This window comes from Hypanus sabinus, chromosome 24 (assembly GCF_030144855.1).
Source record: "Hypanus sabinus isolate sHypSab1 chromosome 24, sHypSab1.hap1, whole genome shotgun sequence".
NCBI lineage: Eukaryota > Metazoa > Chordata > Chondrichthyes > Myliobatiformes > Dasyatidae > Hypanus > Hypanus sabinus.
The window spans coordinates 27989439-28004381 of record NC_082729.1 but is presented as its reverse complement, the minus strand read 5'-3'; the positions used below and the strand labels follow the sequence as shown (position 1 = coordinate 28004381).

Genomic DNA, 14943 nt, shown 5'->3' with positions numbered 1-14943 from the left:
ATGAAGTGGGGATGCTTCATCAGCTGGTCCATTTACCAGACACTGACCCAGTGCTCTGATGCTGCTCACTGTGGCTTGTCTAGGCAGCTGAAAGGAAGCAGCGAGAGCAAGCAAAGGATAGAGGCGCTGATATCCCAGATCGAGGATGAGAAGCTGCAGAGGAGGATGGAGAGGTAATTAGAAGCTAGTATCACTTGACAGGTGTGGCACAAGTGGTGAGTACACTATCAGTTGGGGCGCGTCTGTCACTGCAAGATTCCCAGCTGGATTGCCGAATGCTCTAAATTCAAAGCTTCCTGGGATGCGGGTATTGCTTGCTTTTATCAGCCATCTATATGCATCTATCTCCTTGAGCTACTGTAGCCTGTGTGGAGAAGGTGGTCCCATTGCACATGAGGGTGGGCGTGTGGGGCAAGTTCTAGGATTTAGACCTACCACAATTTAGGAACGATAATTTATTTCTCCTTAGTACCCTCAGGCCTTGGTCTTCTTAGGGATAATGGTCGTGGGTCTTGCTTTGTAAGGCATTGGTCAGATCACAGTTGGAGTCTTGTGAGCAGTTTTGGGTCCCTTATCTAAGAAAGGATGTGCAAGTATTGGAGAGGGTCCATAGGACGTTCACAAGAATGACTTCAGGAATGAAAGGGTTTATGCATGAGGAGTGTTTGATGGCTCTGGGCCTGTACTTGCTAGAGTTTAGAAGAATGAAGGGAGATCTAATTGAAACCTATCAAATATTTAAAGGTCTAGGCTTGGAGAGAATGTTTCCTAGGAGTCTAGGACCAGAGAGCACAGCTTAGAATAGAAGGATGGCCCCTTAGAACAGAGATGGGCCACTTTAGCCAGAGGGTGGTGAATCCGTGAAATTCATTGCCACAAATGAACGTGGAGGCCATGTCATCGGGTATATTTAAAGTGGTGATTGATTGGTTCTTGATTAGTAAGGTTAGAGGAGAAGGCAGAAAAATAGGCTTGAGAGAAGGTGAAAGTCTGAAGGTAGATACGTCACCTGGACCAGACGAACTATACCCCAGGGTATACCCCCAGTACCCCAGGGTAAATGTTTCTGAGGAAATTGTGGAGGCATTAGTCGCAATCTTTCAAGAATCACTAGATTCTGGAAAGGAAAATTGCAAATATCACTCCACTTTTTCAGAAGGGAGGGAGACAGAAAAAGGATATTGGCCTATTAGTCTGACTTCAGTGGTTGGGAAGATATTAGAGATCATTATTAAGGATAAGATTTTAGGGTTCTTGGAGGCACATGAGAAAATATACAGAAGTCAGCATGGTTTCCTTAAGGGGAAATATTGTCTGACAAAACTGTTGGAATTCTTTGAGGGAAAACAGGCAGGATAGACAAAGGAGAGTCAGTTGATGTTGTTTTCTTGGATTTTCAGGTCTTTGATGAGGTGCCACACATGAGACTGCGTAACAAGATATTACAGGAAAAATACTAGCATTGATAGCAAATTGGCTGACTAGCAAGAGGCAAAGAATTGGGGCCTTTTCAGATTGGCTGTGGATGACTGGTGATGTTCTGTAGCAGTTGATGTTTGGATCACTTCTTTTCATGCTATACGTTAATTATTTGAATTACAGAATTGATGGCTTTGAGGCCACATTTGTGGATGATACAAAGATAGATGGAAGGGCAAATAAGTCCTTTTTCCTAATGTTAAGGAAGCAGGAAGTCTGTAAAAGGACTTGGACCATGTAGGAGAATGGTCAAAGAAGTGGCAGATTGAGTATAGTGTACGAAAATCTATGGTTGTGTATTTTGATAGTAGGAATAAAGACATAGATTATTTTCTATATGGGGAGCAAATTCAAAAATTAATGATGTGAAAGGGACTTGAGAGTCATTGTACAAGATTCCCTAAAGGTTAACTTGTAGGTTGAGTCAGTAGTGAAGAAGGCAAATGCATTCATTAGAATTCATTTCGAGATGGTGAGAATGTAAAAGCAAGGAAGTAAAGCTGAGAATATAAGGAAGTCATTTTAGAATAGGGATGAGGAGGAATTCTCATGCCAAAACGGCAATGTTACAATACTCATTGGGGTTACGTTACAGTACTCAATATGTAGGTAGATTGGGAAAATCAGATTGGTGTTGAGTTCCAGGAGGGGTATTTTCTAGGGTGCCTATGAGATGGCTTTTCAGATCAGCTTGTGGTTGAGTCCACTAGAGGATCAGCTGTTCTGGATTGGGTGTTGTACAATAAACCAGAATGGATTAGAAACCTCAAGGTAATAGAAACTTTCAAGGCAAGTGGTCAATATATGATTGAATTCACCCTGAAATCTGAGAAGGAGAAGCTAAAGTCAGATGTATCAGCATGACAGTAAAGGGAATTAAAAAAGCATGAGGGAGGAGTTGATCAGAATTGATTGTAAAAGAACACTGTAAGGAATGGTGCAGAACAGCATTGGCTGGAATTTCTAGAAGCATTTCGGAAGGCACAGGATATATACATCCCCTAGACGAAGAAGTATTCTAAAGGAAAGATGACACAACCATGGCTGACAAGGGAAGTCAAAGCTATCATAAAAGCTAAAGAGAGGGCATATAATCGAGCAAAAATTAGTGGGAATTTAGAAGATTGAGAAGCTTTTAAAAATTCAACAGAAGGCACCTAAAGAAGTTATTAAGAAGGTAAAGATGCAATATGAAAGTAGGCTAGTCAATAATATTAAAGAAGATACCAAAAGTTTCTGCAGATATATAAAGTGTAAAGGAGAGGTGAGAGTGAATATCGGACTGCTGGAAAACTATGCTGGAGAGATAGTAATGGAGGAAAATGAAATGTTGGATGAACTGAATAAGTATTTTGCATCAGTCTTCACAGCGGAAGACAATAGCAGTATGGTGGAAGTTCCAGGAGTCAGGGGTCACGAAGTGTGTGAAGTTACCATAACTAGAGAGATATTTCTTGGGAAACTGAAATTTCTGAAGGAAGATAAGTCAACTGGACCAGATGATGTACATCCAAGAGTTCCGAAGGAGGTGGCTAAAGAGATTGTGGAGTGATGATCTTTCAAGAATCACTAGATTCTGGAATGGTTCTGGAAGATTGGAAAATTGCAAATGTCACTCTACTTTTCAAAAAGGGAGAGAGGCAGAAGAAAGAAAATTATTCTCCAGTTAGTCTGACCTCAGTGATTGGGAAGATGTTGGAGGTCGATTATTAAGAATGAGGTTCAGGGTACAGGTTTCCCCCATTATCCGAAAGCAGAGCGTTCCTATGAAGCCTGCCGTAAGCTGAAATGAAGTAAAGTGAAGAAGCAATTACCACTAATTTATATGGGAAAAATTTTTCAGTGTTCCCAGACCCAAACAATAACCTACCAAATCATACCAAATAGCACATAAAACCTAAAATAACACTAACATATAGTAAAAGCAGGAATGATATGATAAATACACAGCCTATATAAGGTAGAAATTATGTATGTACAGAGTAGTTTCACATCAGAATTGGGAAGATTTAGTCAAAGCTGATTTGTAGAAAAAAATCGGCACGTACACACGTGCGCACACACCTGTCTGCAGAAAGCTTCACGGCTATGGTAATCTTTCTCTGGGTAAACATAAGTTTAAAGTGGGCGCCTTTTTTCACAAAAGTGAATATTCTCTTCGGATTTCTTTTGGTTAGTGAAAACAGGTACTAATGTAGGTCTTTCGTAAAAGCGAAGTGGCGTAAAGCAAACTTTCGTAAAGCAGGGGACACCTGTACTTGGAGGCACAAAGTAGGCTATAGTCAGCAAGGAAAAATGTTGCTTGACAAATGTTTTGGGATTCTTTGAAGAAATAACAAGCAAGATAGACAGACAAGAATTGGTTGATGATGTGAAATTGGATTTTCAGAAGGCCTTTGACAAGGTGCCACAAATGAGGCTGCTTAACAAGCTATGAGTCCATGGTATTATAGGAAAGATTCTAGAATGAATAAAGCAGTGGCTGATTGGCAGGAAGCAAAGAGTGGGAATAAAGAAAGCCTTTTCTGGCTGACTGCCAGTGACCAGCGGTGTGTCACAGAAGTCTTTGTTAGGACCGGTTCTTTTTACATTATATATCAATGATTTGGATAATGAAGTTGATAGCTCTGTTACAAAGTTTGAAGATGATATGAAGATAGGTGGAGGGGCAGGGTTTGAAGAAGTAGAGTAGCTATAGAAGGATTTAGGCTGATTAGGAGAATGGGCAAAGAAATGACAGATGAAATACAGTGCTAGGAAGTGTATGGTCATGGATTTTGGTAGAAGAAATGAAAGGGTTGGCTATTTTCTAAATAGAGAGAAAATACAAAAACTGAGGTGCAAAGGGACTTGGGAGTCCTTGTGCAGGATTCCCTGAATGTTAATTTGCAGGTTGAGTCTGTGGTGAGGAAAGCAAATGCAATGTTAGCATTCATTTCAAGAGAACTAGAATTTAAAAGCAAGGATGCAATGTTGAGACTTTATAAAGCGTTGGTGAAGCCTCACTTTGAATATTGTGAGCAGTTTTGGGCACCTTATCTTAGAAAGGATGTTCTTATACTGGAGAGGGTCCAAAGGAAGTTCATGAAAATTCTTCAAGGATTAAATGGCTTTTCATATGAAGAACTCTGGACCTGTATTCGCTGGAATTCAGAACAATGAGGGGCGGCCTCATTGAAACCTTTAAAATGGTTGATAGAGTGGATGTGGACAGAATGTTTCTTATGGTGGGAGAGTCTAAGACCAGAGGACACAGCCTCAGAATAGAGGGGCGTCCTTTTAGAATGGAGATGAGGAGGAATTTCTTTAGCCAGAGACTGGTGAATCTGTGAAATTCTTTGCCCCAGGCAGCTGTAGAGGCCAAGTCATTGGGTAAATTTAAGCCAGCGGTTAATAGATTCTTGATGGGTCAGGGCATGAAGGGATATGAGGAGAAAACAGGAGATTGGGGCTGAGAGAAAATTGGATCAGCTATAATGAAATGACAGAGCAAACTCGATGGACCAAACAGTCTAATTCTGTTCCTGTATCTAATGGTCTTATGGAATTTCTTTAGCCAGAGGGTGGTGAATCTGTGGAATTCATTACCACAGACAGCTGTGGAGGCTGAGTAGTTGAGTATATTTGGGTTGATAGGTTCTTGATAAGTCAGGGTGTTAAAGGTTAAGGGAGAAGGTAGGAGAATGGGGTTGAGACTGATAATAAATCAGCCATAATGGAGAGGCATGGCTGACAATTGCTCCCCTGTCTTGTGGCCTTATGGTTTTGAGGAAGTTGTCGGAGTAGCCTGGGCGGTTAAGTTCAGTGCATTTTGTGAACAGTACACACTGATGGAGGAGGTTTCAGGTGTTTAACGTGGTATCAAACAGGCGAGCTGCTTAGTCCGTTGGAACCTGCCCTCACCCGAGCAAATAGAGAGTGTATCATCCAGAAATGTTTTTTCACTTTACAATAGTTCCTTTTACAGTTGTGTATGCATCTTACTAAACTTTTATGATGCTCCCTCTTAAGTTTCACCACTTCTGTAATGGTTTTTTCCCCAGGAAGGCATTTGAGCAGCAGCTAGAGGAACTAATAAAGAAACGCAAATGGACAGCAGAGTTTTATGTAAGTCTGTGTGTGGATGGGTGTGGAGGAAGCACCTGGAGGTCATGGGGAATGTTCAAACTCCTTACAGACAGTGGAAGGATCTTACAGCTGGCTCTGCTAACCACTACACTACCTTGCCACCCAGTATACGTTCTGATGTACATACAAAACTATAAAATGTAGGAGCAGAATTAGGCTATCCATGCTCCATGGCTGATCCGTTTCCCTCTCAACCCTATTCTCCTACCTTCTCTCCATAAAATTTCATCCCCTGACTTATCAAGAACCTATCAACCTATGTCTTAGATACATCCACAGGCACATGTGGCAATGAACACTAATCTTTAGCTAAAGAAATTCCTCATGATCTCTGTTCTAAATGGAAGTCCCGCTATCCTGATGTTGTGCCTTCTGGTTCTAGACTCCTTCTTTATAGGAAACATCCTCTCCATATCCACTCTATCTAGGCCTTTCAAAATTTGATACACTTAAGTGAGTTCTTCCTCATTCTTCTAAATTCCAGCGAGTACAGACCCAGGGCCATCAAACTCTCCTCATACAATAAGCTTTTCTTTCCTGGAATTATTTGTGAACCTCCATTGAATCCTCTCCAATGTCAGCACATCCTTTCTTAGATAAGGGGCCCAAAATTTCCTATAATATTCCAAGTAAGGCCTCACCCGTGCCTCATAAAGCCTCAGCATCACATCCCTGTTTTTATATTCTAGTCATCTCTAAATGAATACTAACATTGCACTTGCCTTTCTCACCAGTGACTCAACCTGCAAAATAACCTTTAGGGAATCCAGCAAGAGGACTCCTAAAATCCTTTGCACCTCAGATTTTTGAATTCTCTCCCTGCTTAGAAAATAGTCTACACTTTCATTCCTGCTACTGAAGTGCAGGACCATACAATTCAGGACATTGTATTCCATCTGCCACTTCTTTGCCTATTCTCCTAATCTGTCTGTCTCCTTCTGTAGCCTCCCTGCTTCTTCAACACCATCTGCCCTTCCACCTATTCTCAGATCATCTGCAAACATGGCCACAAAGCCATCCATTCTATCAACCAGATCATTGACGTACGATATAAAAAGAAGCGGTCCCGATACGGACCCTGAGGAACACCACTACTGACCCGCAACCTGTCAGACTGATTCCCTTTATTCCCACTCTTTGCCAATCCTTTATCCATGCCAGTAGTTTTCTTGTAATACCATGGGCTCTTACCTTGCTACACAGCCTCCAGTGCAACACCTTGTGATAGGTCTTCTGAAATTCAAAGTAAGTAACATCCATGCTATTTCCTCAAAGAATTCCAGCAGCTTTGACTGGCAAGATTTATCCTTAAGAAAGCCATGCTGACTTATCAGTGACTCCAACTACCCTGAAACCACATCCTTAACAATCACCTCCAACATGTACCCAGCCACTGAGGTCAGGCTAACTGGGCTATAATTTCCTTTCTTCTGCCTCCCTCTCTACTTGAAGAGTGGAGTGAAATTTGCAATTTTCCAAAACAATGCTAGAATCTGTTGATTCCTGAAAGATCATTACTAATGCCTCCACTATATCTTCAGTTTCCTCTTTCAGAACACTGGGTTGTAGTCCATCTGGTACAGTTGACTTATCTACCTATAGACTTTTAGCTTCCCAAGCACCTTCTCCCGAGTAATAGCACCTGCACTCACTTCTGTCCCCTGACGCTCTCAAACTTCTGGCATACCGCTAGTGTCTTCCACAGTAAAGACTGGTAAGTGCTTCTGGTGTGGCCTCTTGTAATACTGAGTTTGGTGCTCCCGGTGTGGACTTTTGTATATCGGTGAAACCCGACATAGATTGGGTGACTGCTGCGCCAAGCATCTACACTCTGTCTGCCAGAACAAGCAAGATCTCCCGGTGGCCACCCATTTTAATTCTACTTCCCATTCCCATTCCAAAATGTCTGTCCATGGCCTCCTCCACTGTCGGGAGGAACAACACCTTATGTTCCATTTGGGTAGCCTTAAACCTGATGGCATGAGCATTGATTCCTCGAACTTCCAGTAATGCCTCCATGCCCCTTCACCATTTCCCATCCCCTTGTCCCTCTCTCATCTGACCACCCATCGCCTCCCTCTGGTGCTCCTCCTCCTCCCTTCTTCTTTCTTCCCTGGCCTTCTGTCTCTTTCACCAATCAACTTCCTAATTCTTTTTTTTTGTCTCTCCCCCTCCAAGTTTCACCTATTGCCTGGCGTTTCTCTCTCCCCTCCTATCTACTCCTGAGCTTTTTTTTCTCCCAGCCCGAAACATCGACTGTACTTTTCTCCATAGATGCTGCCTGGTCTGCTAAGTTCCTCCTGCATTTTGTGTTTGTTACAAAATACTTACTCATTTCATCTACCGTTACTACCTCTATCATGTCATTTTCCAGTGGTTCGATATTCACTCTCGCCTCTCTTTTATTCCTTATATATCTGAAAAAAACTTTTGATATCCTCTTTGATGTTATTGGCTAGCTAACCTTCATATTTCACCTTTTTCCCTCCTCATGGCTTTTTTAGTTGCTTTCTGTTGTTCTTAAAAAGCTTCCAGTCCTCTAACTTCTGACTAATCTTTGCGTTATTATATGCCTTCTCTGTAGCTTTTATGTTGGCTTTGACTTACCTCGTCAGCTACGATTGCATCATCCAACCTTTAAAATACATCTCCTTTGGGATGTACCTATCCTGTGCCTTCTAAATTGTTCCAGGAAACTCCAGCCATTGCTGCTCTGCTATCCTTGTTAGTGTCCCCTTCCAGTCAACTTCGGCCAGCTCCTCTCTCAAACCTCTGTAATTGTAGCTACAATGCTGCTACATCTGACTTTAGCTTTTCCTTCTTAGATTTCAGGGTGGATTCCATCATATTATGATCACTGCTTCCTAAGGGTTCCTTAAACTCCCTAATCAAATCTAGTTCCTTGCACAGTGCCCAATTCAGAATAGCTGATCCCTTAGTGGGCTCAAGCTGCTCTAAAAAGCCATCTCATAGGCATTCTACAAATTCTCTCTTGGGATCCAGCACCAATGTGATTTTCCCAATCTACCTGCATATCGAAATCCCCCATGACTATCATAATATTGCCCTTTTGACATACACTTCCTATCCCCCATCCTGGCTACTGTATATGACTCCCATCAGGGTCTTTTTGCAGTTCCTTAACTCTACCCACAATAATTCTACATCTTCCGATCTTATGTCAGCTCTTTTTTTTACCATCAGAGATATGTCACCTCTACAACCTACCTGCCTGTCATAAAGTTATAGCCATAGAAAGTTACAGCGCAGAAACAGGTTCTTCGGCCCATCTTGTCTGGTCTGAACCACTTAAACTGCTCACTCCCATTGACCTGTGCCAAGACCATAGCCCTCCATGTACCATGTACCATAGCCCTAGCATCCATGTACCTAGCCAAACATCACTTCAATGTTAAAATCAAGCTTTCATGTGCCATTTGTGCTGGCAGCTCATTCCACACTCTCATGACCCTCTGAGTGAAGGTTCCCTCTCATGTTCCCCTTAATCTTTTCACTTTACACCCTTGGGTGTAGTCCCACCCAACCTCAGTGGAAAAGGCCTGCTTGCATTTACCTTATCTAGAACCCTCATAATTCTGTATACCTCTACCAACCTCAGTCTTCTAAGGAATAAAGTCCTAACCTATTCAATCTTTCCTTATAACTCAGGTGCTCCAGTCCTGGCAACATTTTTCTCTGTACTCTTTCAATCTTATTTACATCTTTCCTGTAGGTAGGTGACCAAAACTTCACACAATATTCCAAATTAGGCCTCGCCAACATCTTATAAAATTTCAACATAACTACCTATACTTTGATTTATGAAGGCCAATGTGCCAAAAGATTTTGTTAAGACCCTGTCTTAAACAGTGACACCACCGTTCTTTCAATAAAATGTGCATCCTTGCATGTTAAGTTCCCAACTATAAACTTCTTTCACCAGTGACTCAGTGATGCCCAAAACGTCATACCTGCCAATTTCTAACTGCACTACAAGATCATTTACCTTCAGTCCTGTATTCATCACCTTTTTTTGGTTTTGTCAGCTCATCCCACTGACCTCAATTTTGCCCTTTCTGAGAGTCTCACTGCACACTGCCTCTGCTTGTATACTAACTGCCCCATCACTCAGTTTCTTGTACCCCTGCCAAATTAGTTCAACCATCCCCAACAGTTCCAGCAAACCTGTCCACAAGGATATTGGTCCTCCTCAGGTTCAGGTATAAGTCATCCCATTTGTACAGCTCAAACCTTCCCCTAACGAAATCCCAATGATCCAAGTGGTGCCTCCTGAACCAATTCTTCAGCTACGCACTCATCTGCCAAACCATCCTATTCTTACCCTCACTGATGTGTGACACAGGCAGCAATCCAGAGAGTCCTATCCTGGATGTCCTGCTTTTTAGCTTTCTACCTTGCTCCCTAAGTTATCTCTACAGGACCTCCTCCTGTGTCATTGATGCTTCTATCTACCAGGACCTCTGGCTGCTGCTTCAGAATGGGAGGCTTTTAGAATGTCATGAACCCAATTTGAGACATCCCTGACCCTGGCACCTGGGAGGCCGCATACCATCTGGTTGTCTCTATCGCGTCCACGGAATCTCTTGCCTACTCTAAATATGGAATCAGCTATCACTACTGCAGTCCTCTTCTCCCTCCTTCCCTTCTGAGCCACAGGGCCAGACTCAGTACCAGAGATCTGATCACGTGGCTCCCCTCTGGTAGGTTAAGATTAGATTACTAAATAAATCTAAATCTAGCTATAGAAAACATTCAACCCTACCTTGACAGTGTAAAATTACTGCCTTTGTCACCTCTGTGTTGGAGGTGGTTTTGTGGGGTATCTACTTACCTCTGCCCCAAGTTGATAGTTCCAGTCCCACTCTGGAGGCTCGAGTATTGCAGTTGAGTCTACTGGCATTAATCAAAAAAATCTGTAAATGCCGTAACTCTGAAATAAAAGCAGAGAACCACTTTGCGGGTTAGATAACAAAGTTTTAACCTATCCTCTGAAGCAGCAGAAAGAGAAGAATTAGCCATTACTAGCTGAGGGGCAATGGGTAGGACCATAGGTGAGCCTGACCTCCGGTGCTGTCAGTGTGTGCATATTTTCCCTGCGACCTCATGCATTTATAATGTCATTAAGGCATACAGCCCTTCAGCCCAACTCCTCCATGGTGGCTTAGTTGCCCTCCTCGGCCAGTCCCATTTAACTGTGTTTGGCCCAGATCCCTCTAAACATTTCCTATCCATGTACCTGCCCAAAAAGCCATTAATTTTATCCACCTTTACAATTCAACAAACTGAAAGTGGAACCATATTGCTAAGAATCTTTAGGCAACTCCTCACTATGTGTAAATTAACATAGGGCAAACAAAGTCGGACAATAGAATGGTTGACTCAAAGACCGGTTTCCACGTCCTTCCTATAATGAGGCCATCAGAAGTGAACACATTATTCCAAGTGTGGTCTTACAGATCTGCAACATTACCTCGCAGCTCTTGAACTAATTCCCATGACTAATGAAGGTCAATAACAGAAATCCTGCCAGACCTGGTGTACATATCAGTATTTGGATAGTAAACAGTTACAGTAACAATACAGTTTCTAAAATGTTTCATTTATTTAAATCTGCGTTATAGTTTTAGTAATAGTAAAATGATGCATACACATTAATAAGCTTATCCTTTTTCCTTAAAAAGTTCATAACAAAAAGTTCAAATGTATTAATCAGTGATAACCTCCGCTCAAAGTTACCATGGCATACAAGAGAATTTTTTAGATTATCTTCAATTTGGGTACATGTCCTCAAAAAGGTTTGCCACCCCTGTCTTGTGCCTTCCCAACCATGTTATAAGACCATAAGACATAAGAACAGAATTAGGCCAATTAGCCCATTGAGTCCACTGTGTCATTCCATCATGGCTGATTTATTATTTCTCTCAATCACATTCTTCTGCCTTCTCACCGTAACCTTTAACGCCTGTACTAATCAAGAACTTATCAACCTCCGCTTTAAGTATAACCAGTGACTTTTGCCTCCACAGCCATCTGTGAGAATGAATGAGATTACCCCTCCTTCTAAACTCCAATGAGTACAGCGAAATCAAACATTCCTCATAACCTTTCATTCCCTGGATCGTTCTCATGAACCTCCTCTGGACCCTCTCCAATGTCAGCACATCCTTTCTTAGATAAGAGACTCTAAACTGCTCACGATACTCCAAGTGAGGCCTTACCAGTGCCTCATAAAGCCTCAGCTTATAAAACCTCTACCTGCTCTGCCACCTTCAGAGGTCTGTAGTTTGCATGTCAAGATCCCTCTGTTCCTTGATACTCCCTAGGGCAGAGGTTCCCAATCCTTTTAATGCCATGGACCCCTACCAGTAACCAAAGGGTCCATGGACTTCAGGTTGGGAAGCCCTACCCAAGGGCCTTCCCATTCATGATTGCAAAAATCTGGGAGGAGTTAATGGGGAAAACAGGATTTCTCTTTGAGGCAGGATAGGCTCAATGGACTAAACATCATAAGGAAAGCTCTAGAAGGGTCAGAATTGACATGGTTTCTCTCTTCATAGATGCTACCCGACTCGCTGGGTATTTACAGTATTTTCTCTTTCTTATTCCCAGATTTCAAGCATTCGGGACTTTTCTTTCAGTCCCGCAAGAGTTATAGCTGAACCGATGGGGGAAGTCAAAAACACAAGCAAATAGGCAGCCCCTGCAGCTACCTTGGGGGCTGTGGTGGTAATAATCCTCAGCTGGAGGAAGCCAGATTGAAGTCACCCCCTCCCCCATTATGGAGGGGGTAGTGTGCTGGGGAGGTGTTGTGTTCCTAGCAAACAATCCATACCGCAGTTTTCCCCAACACAGAGCCACAGCATCTCTATATGAGTAACAAAACACATGTTGAAAAACATTAAATTTCACACCGATTGTCATTTTTGCTTCCACAAGGTCCCTGAGAATGAATTTTATTCTGGATGCCTGGATTAGAGGGTAAAAACTATTGAACTATTGAAGAAAGATTGAACAAACTATAGTAGTTTTCTCTGAAGTAGCATATACTGAGGGGGGAGGTGTGATCGAAGTTTATAAAATTATTTGGAGTAGACTGCAGGTAGCATTTTCCCCTTGACTGAACTGTTTAATACCAGAGGGCATGGATTTAACATGAGAGGAGGCAAGTTCTAAGGAAACCGTAAGACATAGGAGTAGAATTATGTAAACCATTAGGCCCATCGAGTATCCTCTGCCATTAAATTATGGCTGATTTATTATCCTGCTCAACCCCATTCTCCCCGTAATCATGATTCTATCAACTTCTGCCCAATGACCTGGCCTCCACAACCATTTGTGCCAATGGATTCCAGTGATTCACCACCCTCTGGCTAAAGAAAGTTCTTTCTCATCTTTGTTCTAAAGGGGCATCTTTCTATTCTGAGGCTGAGCCCTCTGGTCCTAGACTCCCCACTACTGGAAACATCCTTTCCACGTTCACTCTATCTAGGCCTTTCAATATTCAATAGGTTTCAAAGAGATCCTCCCTCATTCTTCTCAACTGCAGCGAGTACAAGCCCTCAGCCATCAAAAGCACTTCGTACATTAACCCTTTCATTCTCATGAACCTCGATGTAAAGGGCAAGTTTCCTTTTTAACACAGAGAGTGATGGATGTCTGGAATGTACTGCCTGAGAGGGTGGGGGAAGGTGGATGCAATAGAGGTGATTTAGAGGCTCTTGGATAGGCACATAGATGTGCAGAGAACTGAGGGATATGGATATTGAGTAGGCAGCAGGGATTAGTTTAGTAAGGCATCTAATTACTAACTTATTTAGTTTTCTGTATGGCATAGTGGCCCAAAGGATCTGTGATTCCTTTTAGGGCAAATTCCCAACACACAGGTGTTGCAAAGCCTCTTGTTTTTATACAATCAACTTATTTCTAGGGCACCAACAGTTTCTTTTCCCTCCAAAGATGCTTCTCGACCCGTTGAGTCCCTCCAACAGTTTTTTTGTGTGTGTTACTGCAGGTTCCAGCGTCTGCAACCTCTTGTACTTCCGTCAGTTTACCTTGCCCTGTGAGTCAGACAGGCAGAGGGGTGGGAGGCTGATCGCTAGCCCTCTCTTCCTAACTGGGGTCAGGGGGGGAATGGTCTCCAAACACTCTCCAACACTCAACTGAAAGGCAGGCGCTGGAATCTGAAGCAACATCAATTCATAGGAGGAACTAAGTGGGTAAAGCAGCACCTGTGGAAAGAAAGGACTGTTGACGTTTTGGGTCGAAACCCTGTGTCAGATGCTGCTGTGCTAATTGTTTGTTGAAGGGGCTGTAACCCAGGAATATGCTCTTAAGTACAGTCTCTGTCTCCTCCTACTACTACCCCTGATAACGAGGAAATTCTTCATTCTTTACTCAATCTGTGGAATTCATTGCCCCAGACGACCATGGAGGCCAAGTCGTGGGGTGTATTAGAGCAGAGGTTGATAGATTCTTATTTAATAATGGTGTCAAAGATCACGGGGAGAAGCCAGGAAAATGGGGTTGAGAAGGCTAAGTCAGCCATAATGGAATGGTGGAGCAGACTGAATGAGCAGAATTAACTAATTTTGCTCCTATGTTTTATGGACCTATTGTAATCACTGTTTTTTCTGTTTTTATCTTTCCCATCAGAAGCCAGCCAGACTTCAACAAGAGATATGCAACATTGAGAATACTAAGCAACAGCTCCTCATTGAAGGTACCCCTACTACCCATCCTTCTTTATGCACTACAGTTTTCTCTTTCTCCTCCTCCCCTCTCCCTCTCTCCTCTCCCCCTCTTCCTCTCTCTCCCTCTGTCTGTCTCTCTTTCTATCTCTCCATCTCTTTTTCTCTCTATCTTTTTCCACTATCATGTATAGTTCACAAAATTGTACCCGTGCTTTGTGTAATTGGTTTATTATATTCCAGGCATGTTTATTCAGTGGTACAAAGGGAAAAACAATAACAGAACGTAGATTAAGGCTATTCAACCCCAGTCACCCACCTTCTACCCATATCCTGACCTTCCTTATCAATCAGGAACCTATCAATTTCTGCCTTAAACACAGCTGACTGTGGCAATGAATTCCATAGATTCACCACCCTCTGGATGAACACACCTCACCTCAGTTCTAAAGGGATGTCCCGTTATTCTGAGGCTTTGCTCTTGGATACTAGACCGTCCAACAAATGGAAACATCCTCTCCACATCCACTCTATCCAGGCCTTTCTGTATTCAATGAAATGCGCCTGCTTTTGATTTCCATCGGGTATAGGCCCAGAGCCATCAAGGGCTCATACATCAATTCTTTCA

The 14943-nt window shown here is 42.6% G+C and overlaps 1 protein-coding gene across 1 annotated transcript in view; it reads left to right on the top strand.

The window, feature by feature from the left end:
* The window catches only part of LOC132380723 (synaptonemal complex central element protein 1-like), a 166981-nt gene that overhangs the window by 133681 nt on the left and 18357 nt on the right, over positions 1–14943 (top strand). The window contains exons 7-9 of the mRNA XM_059949713.1: positions 84–173; positions 5523–5586; positions 14281–14347. Coding sequence (XP_059805696.1) covers positions 84–173; positions 5523–5586; positions 14281–14347 — 221 coding nt within the window. The remainder of the gene's footprint in view (positions 1–83; positions 174–5522; positions 5587–14280; positions 14348–14943) is intronic.